The sequence below is a fragment of the Hippopotamus amphibius genome, chromosome 16 (assembly GCF_030028045.1).
Source record: "Hippopotamus amphibius kiboko isolate mHipAmp2 chromosome 16, mHipAmp2.hap2, whole genome shotgun sequence".
NCBI classification, from domain to species: Eukaryota; Metazoa; Chordata; class Mammalia; order Artiodactyla; family Hippopotamidae; genus Hippopotamus; species Hippopotamus amphibius.
In genome coordinates this window covers 63,662,448-63,679,154 of record NC_080201.1, presented here as the reverse complement: position 1 = coordinate 63,679,154, position 16,707 = coordinate 63,662,448, and the positions used below count along the sequence as shown (strand labels likewise).

At 55.3% G+C, this 16,707-nt stretch overlaps 1 protein-coding gene across 2 annotated transcripts; it reads left to right on the top strand.

Annotated features, from left to right (window-relative positions):
• The first annotated feature begins 144 nt into the window (after positions 1–144).
• Positions 145–13,914, top strand: TNNT1 (troponin T1, slow skeletal type). 2 transcript variants are annotated; one of them, XM_057711274.1, is made up of 14 exons: positions 145–200; positions 1,571–1,621; positions 1,730–1,743; positions 2,018–2,047; positions 2,288–2,320; positions 3,139–3,160; positions 5,214–5,277; positions 5,668–5,784; positions 6,004–6,081; positions 9,899–10,012; positions 10,264–10,373; positions 12,652–12,742; positions 12,882–12,922; positions 13,780–13,914. In XM_057711274.1, the coding sequence occupies exons 2-14, from the start codon at positions 1,590–1,592 to the stop codon at positions 13,823–13,825; spliced, it is 792 nt and encodes a 263-aa protein (XP_057567257.1). In that variant the 5' UTR covers positions 145–200; positions 1,571–1,589; the 3' UTR covers positions 13,826–13,914. The 2 variants fall into 2 exon arrangements, with proteins under 2 accessions (XP_057567257.1, XP_057567258.1); XM_057711275.1 differs by lacking the exon at positions 2,288–2,320.
• The last annotated feature ends 2,793 nt before the right edge of the window (positions 13,915–16,707 follow it).

The window sequence follows — 16,707 nt, the reverse complement described above, 5'->3', positions numbered from 1 at the left end:
AGGTGCCTCGATCCTGAAAGTGGAGCCAGAGTGGGGGCAGGGCAGCCTCTGAGCTGGGCTGAGAGTTTGAGGAAAGGAATTCTCTCCCCCTCCCTCTTCCCCTGGGGCGGGGCTGAGCCTCCTGCTATAAACCGGGGGTGCTTCTGCTTGCCCTGCAAGACTCTGTCCCAGCGCTCACGCCTCTGCAGACCCAGTCTCAGGTAACAGGCCCTGTGATCTCTAGGGGTGTCCTTGGAGGAGGGGGGCAAGTGTGGGAAATGTGGGCGGTGTAGAGGAGAGGTATGGAGGCGGGGGGCATGAAAATGAAGGTCTGAGAATTTGAGGGGGCCAGGCTTCAGAGGAACTGGGGATGGAGTGGAATGTATTAGGATTTGGGGGTTATAGAAGCTGGGAGTGCCAGGGTTTGGGTGTCTCAGAAGATAACCCTTTAGGACCTCGGAGGTCTGAGTCTGAGGGAATCTCAGAAATTGGGAGTCCCTGAGCTTGGATGGCAGACAGTCTGGGTGTCAGGACTGGGGAGCAGTGTCTCAGAATCTGGGGATTCAGGAACGGAGGTCGCAGAATCTGAGGTCTCATGATTGGAGGTATTAGAATTTGTAGTGTTATATTTTGGGGTATCATCAATCAGGCCCCTGAGTTTAGGCATCCAGATTTGGGGATCTCACAGTCTTGAGGTTTCAGAATTTAGGGGATGTCAAGACCTCGGGGGTCAAGGGTGCCCATGATCTGGAGTCTCAACAGCTGGGGCCTCAGAATCTGGAGATATGAGGACTCACTTGTTTTCAGAATTCATAAATTGGAATCTGTGGATATGGGGATTTTGGGGGGTCTCTTAACCTGGGCACCTTGGGGATTTCAGAGATTGGGGGGTCTTAGTATTTAAGGGTCAGGATGAGGTCTGCGGACAGAAGCTGCTGTTAGGCGTCCTGCCCCCTCCACAGCCGTGGGTGAAGGTGAAAGGAGGCGACAGGTGGGCAGATAACCAGCCAAAGGGGAGGGGGGCCCGGAGGTGGGAGAGGACAGCGGGTGTGATGGATTCTCCTAGAACCGCCCCCCGTCCTTGAATACGTCTCAGGAAATGTTCTCTGTGTCACCCTGTATGACATCCCCCCGAAATAGACCCTGGGGGTGGGGCAGCTATTGTCTTCAGGCCACTGTCCCTTCCCACATACCTTCCCCTAATCCCCGCTCAGATCAGGTTCCTAAGGACTTGTCAGAAGACAGAAGGGGACAGCTGTGCTGAGGGGTGCGGGCTGCAGCCCTGGGGCTCTGCCCAGGCGTCTCCCAGTGCTGCGTCTTCACCCGCCGCCCTTCACAGGCCTTTAGTTGTTGGGGCCTCCCCACCCTCCTCCCTCAGACCCAGGGGTCCGGACCCCCACCCTCCTCCCTCAGACCCAGGGGTCCGGGCCCCCAGCCCTCCTCCCTCAGACCCAGGGGTCCAGGCCCCCAGCCCTCCTCCCTCAGACCCAGGGGTCCGGGCCCCCAGCCCCTCCTCCCTCAGACTTAGGAGTCCTAGCCCCTCCTCCTTCTGGACCCCCCCCCAACTCCTCCTGTTCTCTGCTGTACGTAGGTCACACCAGGACACCAGGATGTCCGACGCCGAAGAGCAGGAATATGAAGAGTGAGTGATGTCGGCGGGAGGGCTGGGGGCCTGGGGCGATGGAGACACCTCCCGCCTCCAAGGCGTCTAACCCTCCCCTCCCTCTTTCCTTCCCACCGCGGTGCTCAGGGAGCAGCCTGAAGGTGAGTGGAGAGTGGGCTGGCCTTGGGAGGGAGGGGTCGGGACACCCTGGCGGATCTTTGCCCACCCTGCCCGACGCCCACCCTCCCGGTTCGCACAGCCCGAGCGAAAAGCTCATTGGGCCCATTTGCAGCTGAGGCCCAGACGGGTCCCCGAGACTCGAACCCGAACCCGGGTCTCTGCCCACTCACCCACTCCGATCCCCACCTGAAGCCCCTTCCGTCCCGGCCCCGCTGGGCTCCTAATGCCTCCTCTTCTCCTCCCCACCCCTTCCAGAAGAGGAGGCTGCTGAGGAGGAGGAGGAAGGTGAGGCCCTGGACTCCGCAGGTCTGGAGCTGGACGCAGGACCGGGGGAGCTGGATGGGGTGGGGACGCTCGTCCACGGGGCGCAGGCCGGGCGGGGGACGGGCATCTCGGTGGCCCCGGCCTCAGTTCCTTTAACAGCCTCTCCCCTCTCTCCCCTCTCTCCCCTTCCCGCATCCGGGCGTGGCTGCTCCCCTCCCCCGGCTCCCCAAATCCTCGCTTCTCCTCCTGCCCCCTCCCCAGCCCCCGAGGAGCCGGAGCCGTTGGCTGAGCGAGGTAACCGCGGCTGCTTCGCTTCCTGAGACCGATTTCGGGGGTCCTCGGGGCCCTGATCTCCACGATGACTCGCTCCTCGCGCCCATACCCTGCCCAAGGCCCGGTCCTTTAAGCGCCGAGAGCTCTCACGCCCTCTGGTGCCAAGAAGGGAAACAGCCTCGCAGCGGCTTTAACCCGTTCCCTTCCTTCTTAAAGGGACCGACACCCAAGCCTTCTTCCCCAGTTTGGAGGAATACTTATAGAAGGGTTGGGTGTTTGCGGAGAGGCACCCCTACCCCCTCGCACCTTCGCCTGTCTGTTACTTGTCTCCTTCATATACATTCAAAGGTTGGGGCCTGGGTTGCAGAAAGGGCTAGCGGTGGGCGTCCGGATTCCGGGGTGTCCCCGAGGGGAAGGGGCTGGGGACACAGCTTCCGGCGGGTCACCGAGGGACGAGTGACGAGAGGGCTGGGGGCCTCCCTGCACTGCTAGGAGGAGGGCAGGGGCTCTGGGTGTGTAGAACGAGGGTCTGGAGGTTTGCTTTTTTCCCTCCTTATGGTCTGGGGGTTCGGACGCCTCGGTTCCCAGAGAAGTGGGGGGCGGGGCGGGGGATCCCCACACCAGTTCTGAATGTATATCTGATGCGTGTGACCCTCTCCCTTCTTTATGGCCACCCGATTTGCCTTATCCTCTTCCCCCTCCCCTCATACTCCTCCCCCAGAGCTGCAGGACAAGGGAACTGGGCTTGTGGGGACCAAGGCTTGGGGGAGTCCCTCCTTGAATGTGTCATGCCCACCCAAGGAACTCTTGCTAATTGTCTTTTTGTATCCCTCCACCAGAAGAGGAGCGCCCCAAACCAAGGTGAGATCCTAGGGGGTGGGCGTCCTCTTAAATATATCCCCCACCTCCAGAGACAGGGTGCAAGAAAGCAGAGAGGGAGAGTGGGGAAATGGAAACATAGAAAAGGACAGTGATTCCTTCTTTCTGCAAACATTTCTGGTGAACTTCCCACTGTGTTTGGCGAGAGTCAGACTCTGCCTGTCCCGTGGGTGAAATAGGCCCAGATACAGCGATGGTAGCACAGAAGAGGGTCCTATCTGTGCCCTAAGCAATCAAGAAATGCTCCCTGGGGAGGTAAGGCTGAGTCCTGAAGGACGAGGAGCTTGCTAGCTGAAGGAGGAAGAAGGGAGCTTGTAGATGGGGAAGCAGAGTGATGTGTGCAAGGTCCAGAGGTTGGATCTAGCCCAGTTTTTCAGGGAACAGATGCAGACACGGGACATTCGGATGAGGAAGATCCAAACTAGGCAGACCAGTGGAGGCCTTAGAAGCTCATAGAGGGGAGAGGACCCCCAGAGGGTGTGATATTGGGACCAAAACTTGGAGATGCAAGGAGGCAGCAATCTGAGCATGAGAAGCAGAAATTCTCTGGGCCTGTGTGGACAGTGGTGTGAATTTCACTGTGGCTAGAGGGCACTGGGGAGCCACGGAAGGGTTTTGAGTAGAGAGGGCAGAGGATCCAATCTGGGTGAGAACACGGGGCACAGGAAAGCACAGGTGTGCTTCAGTGTCAGGGAAGGCTTGTTGGAGGAGGGACAGTCTCAGGGGTGGGATATATCAAGGAAAGGGCATTGCAGGCAGCGTGAACAGCATGTGTAAAGGCCTGGGGCATGCAGGCACATGACATGGCCAGGGAAATGTGGGACGTGGTGAGTTTTCAAGGGGAAAAGGCCTAAGCTGGGACAGAGGGCTTAGGGTGGAAAGGGGCCATAGACTGAGAGACCCCTAGGTTGATAAGCTCAGTTGGGGCACATTGTGTGTGCAAAGGCAGGAAATGTTCAGGAGGCAGCTGTTAACTGGAGTCTGGGGTTTGGGGGAGCGTCTGGGCTGGAGAGAACGTTGGTGACTCCTTAGTAATTGATGATCATTGACGTCTCGGGAGTGAATGACATTAATCACGAATGAACCAAAGGGCAAAACTCTCACCCGGAGGCAGAGATGGGACAGGCAGAGAAGTAGGAAGCAAATCAGAAGAAGGTGCTGTCTTAGGGCCTTCCCTGGAGGTCCAGTGGCTAGGACTCCACACTCGCAGGTCGGGGCACTAAGACCCTACAAGCTGTGTGGGGTGGCCAAAAAAAGAAAAAAAAAAAAAAGTGCTGTCTTAGAAACCAAAGAAAGATAAAATTCCAAGAAGTGGGAGGGCCTGAGGCAGGAAATCAGGGGGAGGAAAGACAAGGGCAGCACCACCCAATGCAAATACAATGCAACCCACACGGGTAGTAACTTCATTTTTTTTTTACTAGCAGCATTTTATTTTATTTTATAAATTTATTTATTTATTTATTATCTATTTCTTGGCTGCGTTGGGTCTTCATTGCTGCACGTGGGCTTTCTCTAGTTGTGGTGAGCAGGGGCTACTCTCCATTGTGGTGCGTGGGCTCCTCATTGTAGTGGCTTCTCTTGTTGAGGAGCGCGGGCTCTAGAGCGCAGGCTCAGTCGTTGTGGCGCACGGGCTTATTTGCGCCACGGCATGTGGGATCTTCCCGGAGCAGGGCTCGAACCTGTGTCCCCTGCATAGGCAGGCGGATTCTTAATCACTGCGCCACCTAGGAAGTCCCACTAGCAGCATTTTAAAAAGTAAAACGAAACAGGTAAAATTAATCTCAATAGCATATTTTACTCAGCCTGTTACAGTTGAAATCTTATAGTTTCAGCATTAATCCACATAAAACGTTGTGAGTGAAATAGCTTCCATTCTTCTGTTCCAACCTAGTCTGTGGAATCCAGTGAGCGCATTTCAGTGACAGCCCCTCTGACCTGACCAGCCACGTTCCAGGTGCTCAGGACCCAAGTGTGGCTGCTGGGGCCCTGCAGGGAGGTCAGACTACTCAGTGTTTCTTCTCTTCTGTCCACTCAGCCGGCCGGTGGTGCCTCCACTGATCCCCCCAAAGATCCCAGAGGGGGAGCGTGTGGATTTCGATGTAAGTAACAGACACCCTACCCCAGGAGGGTCTGCTAGCCTGTAGGGTGCAAGTTGCGAATAGGCGCCCTTCCCTACCCACTCTTTTTTGTTTGTTTTTGTCTTTTTCCTTTTGTGTGTTTCCTACCCCCTTCTTTTGGAATTGTGTCCTGACAGCCCCCTAGTGTCAGAACATGAGGCTTTGCTGTCATCTGCTGGAAACACAGGGCATGGCAGCTGTCTGTCCCAGCTGACTGTCAGCCCCACCAACGCTTGCTGTGGAGGCCCTCCCCGAGCCCCCCCACCCCCGAGGCGTCTCAGAAGTGCTGAGAGGTTGGCGCCTTCTCGGGGCACCACCTGGAAATGACCGGGCTCCCACCGAATGACCGGGCTCCCACCGTCTGTCCCCTAGGACATCCACAGGAAGCGCATGGAAAAAGATCTGCTGGAGCTGCAGACACTCATTGATGTGCATTTTGAACAGCGGAAGAAAGAGGAAGAGGAGCTCGTGGCGCTGAAAGAGCGCATTGTGAGTCGGGGGAGGTGGGGTCCCGCCAATTCTCCCCCCTCCTTTCATCCTCTGGGTCTTGGGGGATAGCGAGAATGGTTCCCGCGCAGTACTGACCCAAGGCTGAAACTTTGAGAATGTACCCATATTGGTGCCCATCGCCACTCTTGACCTACCCTGGGAAGGGATAAGGGGGTGCATGGTGGTCCCTGCACCTCCTCATTCTTCTCCCTCCCCCAGGAGCGGCGCCGGGCAGAGAGAGCTGAGCAACAGCGCTTCAGAACCGAGAAGGAGCGCGAGCGTCAGGCTAAGCTGGTGGTGGGTGCTTCCCCTCCTCGCGGAAGCCCAGATGTTACTTTTTCAGCGGCACACTGCAGTTTTCCACTCGTGATATTCTCTGTGATCCCATGAAGGTCCTCATGCTATATTATTGAAGGGTCTTTCTGTTGGGAGGAACAGAAACCCCAGCCCAAATTGAACTTAGCAGAAAGAGAACTTTATTGGCTCATATAACTAAAAGGTCTAGGGCATGGCTTGCTTCTGGCATAGCTGGATCAAGCGACTCAAATAATATCACAAAGACGCAGCTTTTCTCTTCCTATCCCTTAGCCAATATTTCTGTGGCCACTGTGTCCAGGAGGGTGACCAACTCATTCTGGTTTGCCTGGCACTTTCCTGGTCTGAGCCCTGAAAATCCTGCGCCCCATCAATCCCAGGCAAACTAGATAGTTCCCAGGTGGGGTTGGCACATGCCACCAGCAGTTCTGGCTTAAACTCTTCTTTCCTCTGTTTCCTGCACAAATCTCGGGATGTTTACAGATTGTTCACCTGTCCATTGTGGAGTGAATCGCTGGCTAGTTGGGAGAGAGTGGCTAGAATGCTCCCATTGGTTTAGGCCTTGGAAACATGACCTGACTTAGCACTGAGTGACTCACTCGAACCAATCTTTTTTTTTTTTTGGCTGCGCCTTGCGGCATGTGGGATCTCCGTTCCCCGACCAGGGATCGAACCTATGCCCCCTGCAGTGAGAGCATAGAGTCTTAACCACTGGACCACTAGGGAAGTCCCTCAAACCACTTTTAATGAACAGGAATCAGGTGGTGTGGTAGGCAAAGGACTGGTCTCCCAAAGATATCCACATCCTAATTCCCAGAGACGATGAACATGGGAACCTACATGGCAAAAGGGACTTTGTAGAGATGATTAAGTTAAGGATCTTGAGATGGGGAGATTCTCCTTACGTTTCTGGGTGAGCCCAATGTTATCACAAGGTCCTTGTAAGTGGGAGGACCTTTGAAGATGGAGGTAGGGGCTCTGAGCCAAGGGATGCAGGCAGCCCATATAAGCTGGAAAAGCAGAGGGAGTAGATCTCCCCTAGAGCATGCCCCAGGACCCAGCCCTGTCCACACCTTGACTTAGCCCACGAGACCCATTTTGGACATCTGACCTGCAGAGCTCTAAGCTGATGAACTTGTATTGTTTTAAGCCACTCTGCAAATTACAGCAGCGAGAGGAAACTCAGGTGGGGAATCCTGGGCAAGTGAAAACCCATCATGCCCTCCTCACCTGCCCCTCCTCACCTGCCCCACCTCACCTGCCCCTCCTCACCTGCCCGTCCTCACCTGCCGCTCCTCACCTGCCCGTCCTCACCTGCCCCTCCTCAACTGCCCCACCTCACCTGCCCCTCCTCACCTGCCCGTCCTCACCTGCCGCTCCTCACCTGCCCGTCCTCACCTGCCCCACCTCACCTGCCCCACCTCACCTGTCTGTCCTCACCTGCCCCTCCTCACCTGCCCCTCCTCACCTGCCCCTCCTCACCTGCCCCACCTCACCTGCCTGTCCTCACCTGCCCCTCCTCACCTGCCCCACCTCACCTGCCCCTCCTCACCTGCCCCACCTCACCTGCCCGTCCTCACCTGCCCCACCTCACCTGCCTGTCCTCACCTGCCCCTCCTCACCTGCCCCTCCTCACCTGCCCCTCCTCACCTGCCCGTCCTCACCTGCCCGTCCTCACCTGCCCCACCTCACCTGCCCGTCCTCACCTGCCCGTCCTCACCTGCCCCTCCTCACCTGCCCGTCCTCACCTGCCCCACCTCACCTGCCCCTCCTCACCTGCCCCTCCTCACCTGCCCGTCCTCACCTGCCCGTCCTCACCTGCCCCACCTCACCTGCCCGTCCTCACCTGCCCGTCCTCACCTGCCCCTCCTCACCTGCCCCACCTCACCTGCCCGTCCTCACCTGCCCGTCCTCACCTGCCCCACCTCACCTGCCCGTCCTCACCTGCCCGTCCTCACCTGCCCCTCCTCACCTGCCCCTCCTCACCTGCCCGTCCTCACCTGCCCCTCCTCACCTGCCCCTCCTCACCTGCCCCTCCTCACCTGCCCGTCCTCACCTGCCCCACCTCACCTGCCCGTCCTCACCTGCCCGTCCTCACCTGCCCCTCCTCACCTGCCCCTCCTCACCTGCCCCACCTCACCTGCCCGTCCTCACCTGCCCGTCCTCACCTGCCCGTCCTCACCTGCCCCACCTCACCTGCCCGTCCTCACCTGCCCGTCCTCACCTGCCCCTCCTCACCTGCCCCACCTCACCTGCCCGTCCTCACCTGCCGCTCCTCACCTGCCCCACCTCACCTGCCCGTCCTCACCTGCCCGTCCTCACCTGCCCGTCCTCACCTGCCCCTCCTCACCTGCCCCTCCTCACCTGCCCCTCCTCACCTGCCCCACCTCACCTGCCCGTCCTCACCTGCCCCTCCTCACCTGCCCCTCCTCACCTGCCCCACCTCACCTGCCCGTCCTCACCTGCCCGTCCTCACCTGCCCCTCCTCACCTGCCCCTCCTCACCTGCCCGTCCTCACCTGCCCGTCCTCACCTGCCCCTCCTCACCTGCCCCACCTCACCTGCCCCTCCTCACCTGCCCCACCTCACCTGCCCGTCCTCACCTGCCGCTCCTCACCTGCCCCACCTCACCTGCCCGTCCTCACCTGCCCGTCCTCACCTGCCCGTCCTCACCTGCCCCTCCTCACCTGCCCCTCCTCACCTGCCCCACCTCACCTGCCCGTCCTCACCTGCCCCTCCTCACCTGCCCCTCCTCACCTGCCCCTCCTCACCTGCCCGTCCTCACCTGCCCATCCTCACCTGCCCCTCCTCACCTGCCCCACCTCACCTGCCCCACCTCACCTGCCCCTCCTCACCTGCCCCTCCTCACCTGCCCCACCTCACCTGCCCGTCCTCACCTGCCCCTCCTCACCTGCCCCTCCTCACCTGCCCCTCCTCACCTGCCCGTCCTCACCTGCCCCTCCTCACCTGCCCCACCTCACCTGCCCCTCCTCACCTGCCCCTCCTCACCTGCCCCTCCTCACCTGCCCCACCTCACCTGCCCCTCCTCACCTGCCCCACCTCACCTGCCCGTCCTCACCTGCCCCTCCTCACCTGCCCCACCTCACCTGCCCCTCCTCACCTGCCCCACCTCACCTGCCCGTCCTCACCTGCCCCTCCTCACCTGCCCGTCCTCAACAGCCCCCCTCACCTGCCCCTCTAGTGGGGGGGGCGGGGCGGGGGCTTTGGTCTGGACAAGCCGCTAATTCTGGAACATGTAAAGCAGACTTTTTGGATGTGGTAATGCCTTAGTGAAGGCATTCTAGAACCCCTTCCTTAGGCTGAGGGCCAAGAGCCTCTTGACTACCCCAAGTCCCCCAGCCTCCCATCACCAGTTACCCTCCTTGACCCTCTGAGGACAGTCATTCTCCTCTCATGAGACTAAGGGCGACTAAGTCCCAGAGAGGATACGTGTCTGCACTGAGGTCACACAACAAAGATCACCATTGGTCATTTCAGGCTGGAGCATGCAGAAAAATGTAAGCACATCCCACCCCCAGTTTAATTTTTTCCTGGGGAGGAGGGGACATAAAGGCCCAGAGAAGAGGAAGGACCTGCAGGTGGTCACACAGCCAGGCCTGGAAGGGCCAGGAGGGGAGCATCTACATCCTTGCCTGTTCCGAGGTTGACCTTGTCTCTCCTGCTTGGGTCTGATTGCTCCCTGCTTCACTGAACCTCCCATGTGCCCATCTCAGACCCCCTCCCCTCTCAGTCCAGGGGGCTGGAGGGAGGCCCAGGGATTAACCCCTTTCTTCCCGCAGGAGGAGAAGATGAGGAAGGAAGAGGAAGAGGCCAAGAAGCGGGCTGAGGATGATGCCAAAAAGAAGAAGGTTCTGTCCAACATGGGAGCCCATTTTGGGGGTTACCTGGTCAAGGTGAGTTCAGCCTGCTGGGGCCTGAGGTCTGGGTTCCCAGGGAGGAAGTGACTGGGAGACCAGAATTCTGGTTTCTGAGGGAGGAGGGGCTGGGGGCCCAGATCCCTGGGTCTGAGGGAGGAGGGGCTGGGGGCCTAGATTCCTGGGGTCCTGGGGGAGATGGTGGCTGGGAGCGTAGACCCTAGTCCTGAGGTGGGGAGACATCTGGAGGATCCAGCCCCCAGCTCACGATGTCCCCTTCCAACCCTCAGGCGGAACAGAAGCGGGGTAAGCGCCAGACGGGGCGTGAGATGAAAGTGCGCATCCTGTCTGAGCGTAAAAAGCCTCTGAACATCGACCACATGGGAGAGGAACAGCTCCGGTAGGCGGGAGGGGCCCGGGTGTGAGACAGGCAGATAAGGGGACCCCTGGCCCAGACCCGAGTGGGCGGAAGCCCTGGTGCTGTCTGACTTTGGGCAAGTGTCTCTCCCTCTCTGGGTCCCTGGAGTCTCCCCTGTGGAATGTTTCACTGATATAGGACCCACGTTTTGTGGGTGACAAGACCTGTAGAGTCTGGGAGATAATGCAGAAGCCAGACAACAGGTCTGACCAAAATGTAGGAGATTCTGTTGTCTTAGTGATGTCTCCTGGGAACTCCAGATGGGCCCCATCTTTTACCTGAATTAAAGCCAGACGCACTGGTGACACTTTTCCAGCCAAATCTCTTCCAGATGGGGCTCTATCTCGCCCTTCGCAGCTCACTGCTGAGGGAAGACTAGGGAGGGTCTTTCCTTCAGGGGCCTCAAGTGCGTGTTGGCACTTTCTGGCCCAGGCACAGCCTTTAAAGTCAGAAGCATCCATCACCTCAGAGGTGGCACAGTGATGGGATTTGGAGCTCAACATCTGAAACCACTTGCGCGGGGCTCGGTGCCGGCTCCACGCTGTGTGAACCTGTGCACGTTGTTCACCTCCTCTGAGCCTTGCTTTCCTCACTGGTAAATGAGGCCATGGTAGCAGAATCTGCGTCACAGAGGGGAGAGGTCAGTCGTCACGGTGGCGGCAGCAGCCCCTGTGGAGGCTTACAGGTCTACGAGGGAGATACTGTTATACTATTGTCACCCTCAGGTTACAGATAAGCAAAGCAGCCAAAACATTAAAAAAAAAAAAAAAAAAAAAGAGCAACCCTAGGCACAGAGAGGTTAAGTAACCTTTCCAGGGTTGCACAGCGCCACGTGGAAGAGTGGGGATTTTAAACCCAGGCAGTTTGGTGCGGTAGTCTGTGCTCTTCATCACTGTTTTACAAAGTGGTGTGATGGTAAATGCTCAACAAGTGGATCTCCAGGGCCTAAAAGCCCACATCTTAGCATCTGCTCATTTCCACGGTGTAGATGCTCCCACTTTGCTGATTTCAAACTATCAGCATGAGGACCGTGCACTTGGAGTTGGGAACGCATGCACAGAATTGGCTCCAGCCCACCACAGGTGATGCGCCCTCCATTCCCCAGTCACGTTATCGCAGGGCCTGGCACTAAATAACATTTCGCTAATGTTCCTTTTTCCTCCTCTTTCCTTCCCCCACCACACATCCGCTCATAATTTAGGTCCACCAATATTTTCGGAGAAGCTCAAGTTACTTAAGGTTTATTTATTAGAGAGAGGTCATATGATGGTATATAAAATTTTAAGATAAAATACAGCATGGAAGAGAGAGCATTTGAAAACCATTTGCTGGCAACAGAAAACAAAGAATGCTAGTAGGAATAAAAAGAATAGTAACCACTAGCTTTATTGAGTGTTTACTATGTGCCAGGCACTTTATACCTTTTCTCTCATCCTATAACAGCTCAAGGCAGTAGATTTTTATCAGTTCAGAATAAGTTTGGCCTTTAATAACCGAGATCTGACTATAGCAGCTCAAAACATAGAGGTTTGTTTTTTCACATGGAAGAAATCTGTAGTCTGTAGCTGGTATGGCAACTCTACAAAATCATTAGAGATGCAAAATCCTATTTTTCTGCTCCACTACTTTTAGCCCAATATTTCCATCCTCAAAATCACTTCCTGGTCCAATGTGACTGCTGGAATTCCAGCCATCACATCCAAGCAGCGGAAAGAAATTGAAAGGCAAGACCCACAAAGGCTTACCTGGAAGCTCCACCCAATGACCTACTTTCATCCCACTGGCCACCCTACTTGGAAGGGAGGCTGAGGAGGGTAGCTTTGTAGCTGAGCCTATTGCAAAAATCTAAGGAAGAAAAGGAGAAGGGATATTGGGTGGGCAACCAGCCATTTCTTTCACCATTTTATTTCTACATTTTTCTGGAGAGGGAAACAGGATCCTAGGGGGAGTCACTTGGCCATAGTCACAAATCAGAGAATTCCAAAGCTGGCATTTGAACCAAGACTTTCTGACTCCAGGGCCTGGGCCCTCAATCATACCATCATCCTCCCTGAGAGAAATGTGAGCTCTCTGTTTTGGATATGGAGAAGTGGGCGGAGATTTAAAAACCCCTGCTGCAATTCACTTTGAATATTAACAAAACGGCACCAATAATGTCGAACTCAGAGACTTGCTGTGTGGCTTTGAACAGTTCCCTCAGCCTCTCTGGGCCCAGGGCATGGCCTGGCTGCCTTCCATGACAGCCCTTCTGCCCTGCCAGGGAGAAGGCCCAGGAACTGTCGGACTGGATCCACCAGCTGGAGTCCGAGAAGTTTGACCTGATGGCCAAGATGAAGCAGCAGAAATATGAGGTGAGACCCATCTCTGCTGGAGGCCAGGCCAGGCTGGGCTGGGGGTGGCTGGGTGGGGGCCTGGGCTGGGGATGGCTGGGTAGGGGGTGGGCAGGCCTGTCCCTCTGGCTGTGCCAGCACCTCCCTCCTGTCTCCGCAGATCAATGTTCTGTACAATCGCATCAGCCATGCCCAGAAGTTGTAAGTGTGAACTGGGGGTCCTGAGCCCATACCCCTCCCTCTAACTCTCGGGGCCTCTCTTTCCTTCCCTCTTCCTTCCCCACTTTGTGAATTTCAGTCCCCCACCCCTTCTTGGGGGCTCTGTCTTTGTCCCTCTTTCTCTGGGGCATTCTCATAATCTGTCCTTTTCTCTCCGTCTCCACCTCCCTTCTGGGGTCTCAATCCCTTTTGGTACATCCCTCTAAATCGCTAGTTCTGGGGGCAGGGGTGATCTTGCCCCCCCACCTCAGGGGACATCTGGGTGCGTCTGGAACAGGTTTGGGGAGGGGATGCTACGGGCCTCTGGTGGGTGGAGCCCAGGGCTGCTGGTCCACGACTGGTGTCTGGCCCCCGGCCCCCACCACAGAGCGATCCCGCCCCCAACTGTCACTCTTGCTGAGGCGGAGAAGCCCGGCTTTTCCTGGTTCTTGCTCTGTCTCCCTGCTCTCCTCCCCTCCCTCCACCTCCTCTGCCTTCGCTTCATCTTCTCTCTCTGTTGCATTTTCCATCTTTCTGTGTCTTTCACCCCAGCACCCCCGACCCTCTCTCAATCACTCACCCTTCCTTCGCCCGGTCCCTGTACCCATAAACATTTATCAGCGCCAACACGAACATCCTGAGCTTCCCCACTGACATCAACTCCCACCCGCCTGTGGGCCTGAGACCGCTAATCGCGCCACCCCAGGCAGTGAACCCAATGAGCAGACACTTGCCAGCCTCTTCCTCGGGCGGGGAGGGCGGGGATTTGGGGGAACAGACTCCCTGAGGTGAGAGCCGGGGCCCATCTCAGAGGTGGGTCATGGAGGCCCTCCTTCCTGACACCCCTTCTTCTCCTCCAGCCGGAAAGGGGCCGGGAAGGGCCGCGTCGGAGGCCGCTGGAAGTGAGGAGCTGGGTGCTGCCCCCTCCCAGGCACCCGGGAGCCCTTGGAGCGTGCGTCCCATCTGTGGCTTGAAATAAATGCTCCCCCTGCAGCGTATGTATAGAGTTTTTGGACTGTCATTATTGGAATCCTCAAGAGTCCTGACGAAGATGTGAAAGGTCGAACCCTCACACACAGCTGGCGGGAATGTAAAATGGGGCGGCCGCTGTGGGAAACAGTCCAGTGGGTCCTCACAAAGTTACATATAGAGTTACCACAGGACCCTGCCATTCCGCCCCAAGAGAACGGAAAATCTCTGTGCTCTCAAAAACTTGTGCAGGAATCTTGGCAGTAGCATGACTCGTGAGAGCCAAGAGGTGGAAACAGCCCAAACGCCCATCCAGCGGTGAATGGCTGTGAGGGCATACCATTCAATCGTAAAAGCAATGAGGCTGACACAGGCCACAGTGCAGATGAGTCTCCAAATCATAATGAAAGAAGCCAGACACAGAAGGCCACACATTGTGTGATTCCATTGACGGGAAATTTCTAGAAGGCAAATCCATAGAGGCATGGAGTAGAGTAGTGGTCTCCAGGGACTCAGGGGAAGGAAGGAATGGGCGGTGGGGGTGGGTGGGTAATGGCTAAAGGGAAAGGTGTTTCTTTTTGGGGGTGATGAGAATGTTCTGGAATTAGACAGTACTGATGGTTGCACAACCTTGGGAACAGACTGAAAAAAAAAGCCACTGATCACACTACTATATATAAAACAGATAACCAACAAGGACCTACTGTATAGCACAGGGAACTCTACTCAATATTTTGTAATAGGGCTGTCCAGTGGTTAGGACTCCGAGCTTCCACTGCCAGGGGCCCAGGTTCGATCCCTGGTTGGGGAACTAAGATCCCGCAAGCTGTGGGGCACAGCCAAAAAAAAAAAAAAAAAAAAAAATGTAATAACCTATAAGGGAAAAGAATCTGAAAGAGAAAAAATAAAGGCACTGTGGCTTTTGAAAACAAGACAAAACAGAAAGCCAAAAGTGGATAAACCTAAAAAAACAAAACCCAAACCAAAACTGCCATCAGGAACTGAGACGCTTCCCGCCTTTCTGCTCTGCCTCTGTCTGTGAGGTCACAGATGGGTCACAATGTGATTTCTGGAGCTCTGAGCCATCACATCTGCTTCCAGGAAGCAAGAAAGCAGAAGATGAGAAGCCAGAAATGTGCACCTCTCAGCTGAATCAAACCCCTTTCCAAAGCCTTTCTGGATGCCCCATCCAGCAATGCTCACTTACATCTTATCAGCCAACCCTAAGTGCAAAGATGACTAGGTCTCCTACTTGCTCTTTAGCTGGCTGGGTGCTTTGCTGCTCCAAGCAAAAGCAGGCTTCTCTTTTTGAGGAAGGAGGCAAGAGTGCCGGGCAGGCAGTTAGCTGTCTCTGACCCAGTCTCCTCCAACCCACATATAGAGATCCCAGGCAGGGAACACACTCCCCCACCCCCCAAGGACAGTAGCGCAGCATTTTGGGGGCAGACCAGCTCTATCAGTCAGGCTTGGGTGTGTCTTTGGGTGGTTTGGCATCCTATAAACACAAAGACAAATTCTCCCTCCCTAACTAACCCACAATGGTGGAGAAGGAGCAGGGATGTTGTAATATTAATAATTTAGAAAAAACCCTCCCAGGGAATTCCCTGGCAGTCCAGTGGTTAGGACTTGGTGCTTTCACAGCCGAGGGCCCAGGTTCAATCCCTGGTTGGGGAACTAAGAGCCCACAAACACACGGTGTGGCAATTTTAAAAAAAAAAAAGGGAAAAAAAAAAAACCTTCTCGTGGGAAAGAGCAGAAAGAGAAGCATATAGAAGTCATTGGGTAGGAACAGAGATCATAGGTTAACAGATCTGGAAAATCTGGAAAGCTGGTTCTAGACACTAGGATAAAATCATTTTTCTCTAAGCACCGTGGCCCCTGACACTGCTTTTGGGGGACGGCTTCTTTCCGTGCCCATGTCCAAGGATGACATTTGGGAAGATGCCATTCTTGGGATGACTGACAATTTCAAAGCGCAGTGGCATGAGTTTAAGGACACAGTGGATATTTCAGTGTGTTGACAGTCACAAGCAGGTCAGCCATGAGATGTCTTTCACAATGTAATTCTCTCTTAAATGTAAAAGGTTCCTTTGTGCAAATAACTCTTCCAAGGACAGTGGAAGTAACAGAAGTCAGAACTGACTTCTAATATGCTTACCCCTGTTTTCTCACAGAATGGGAGAGTCAGCTTGATACTTTGTGAATGTTCTCCATGCATCCCTTTACTTGAACCATCTTTATGATGTCTGTTTTTCTGCCTGTTGCAGGGGGAAAGGGAACATCTTCTTATCTTTCTGAGGTTATTTTCACCATCCATGAGGAGGGCCTGCAATTCCAAGGTTCAGCATCAAAATTCCAGCTAGCATTGAGAGAAAACAGTAGGCTTGAGAAGTGAAAAAACCTTCATCACGGAAAAGAGAAGGGCAGAAGAGAATTGTAATGAGTGGAATATAAAAGTGCCTGTACAGAGCCAACATCTATGAGACAAGCCATGTACACCGTCGCAGACCCAGGAAGAAGAGATAAGGAGACTGAGCCCAGGTCGCAGAGCTAGAAAGTGGGCAGAGACAGGATCAAATCCAGGACTGCCTAAACCAGAGCAGGAATTCTTAACCATTGCAGTAGGATAGAATTTAAGTAGAGGTTAAAGTCTACATATAGCAGTCGACCTAAAGATTGCGAGTAGAACTTCTGGTGCGAGCACGTCCCATAGCAGGATGTGTGGGTTGAGCAGATACCCCCAAATTGTGTCTCCCATAAAGAAAAGTCACAAAAATGTAGATCTATTTACACCAAGGCTTACAGACACAATAAACACA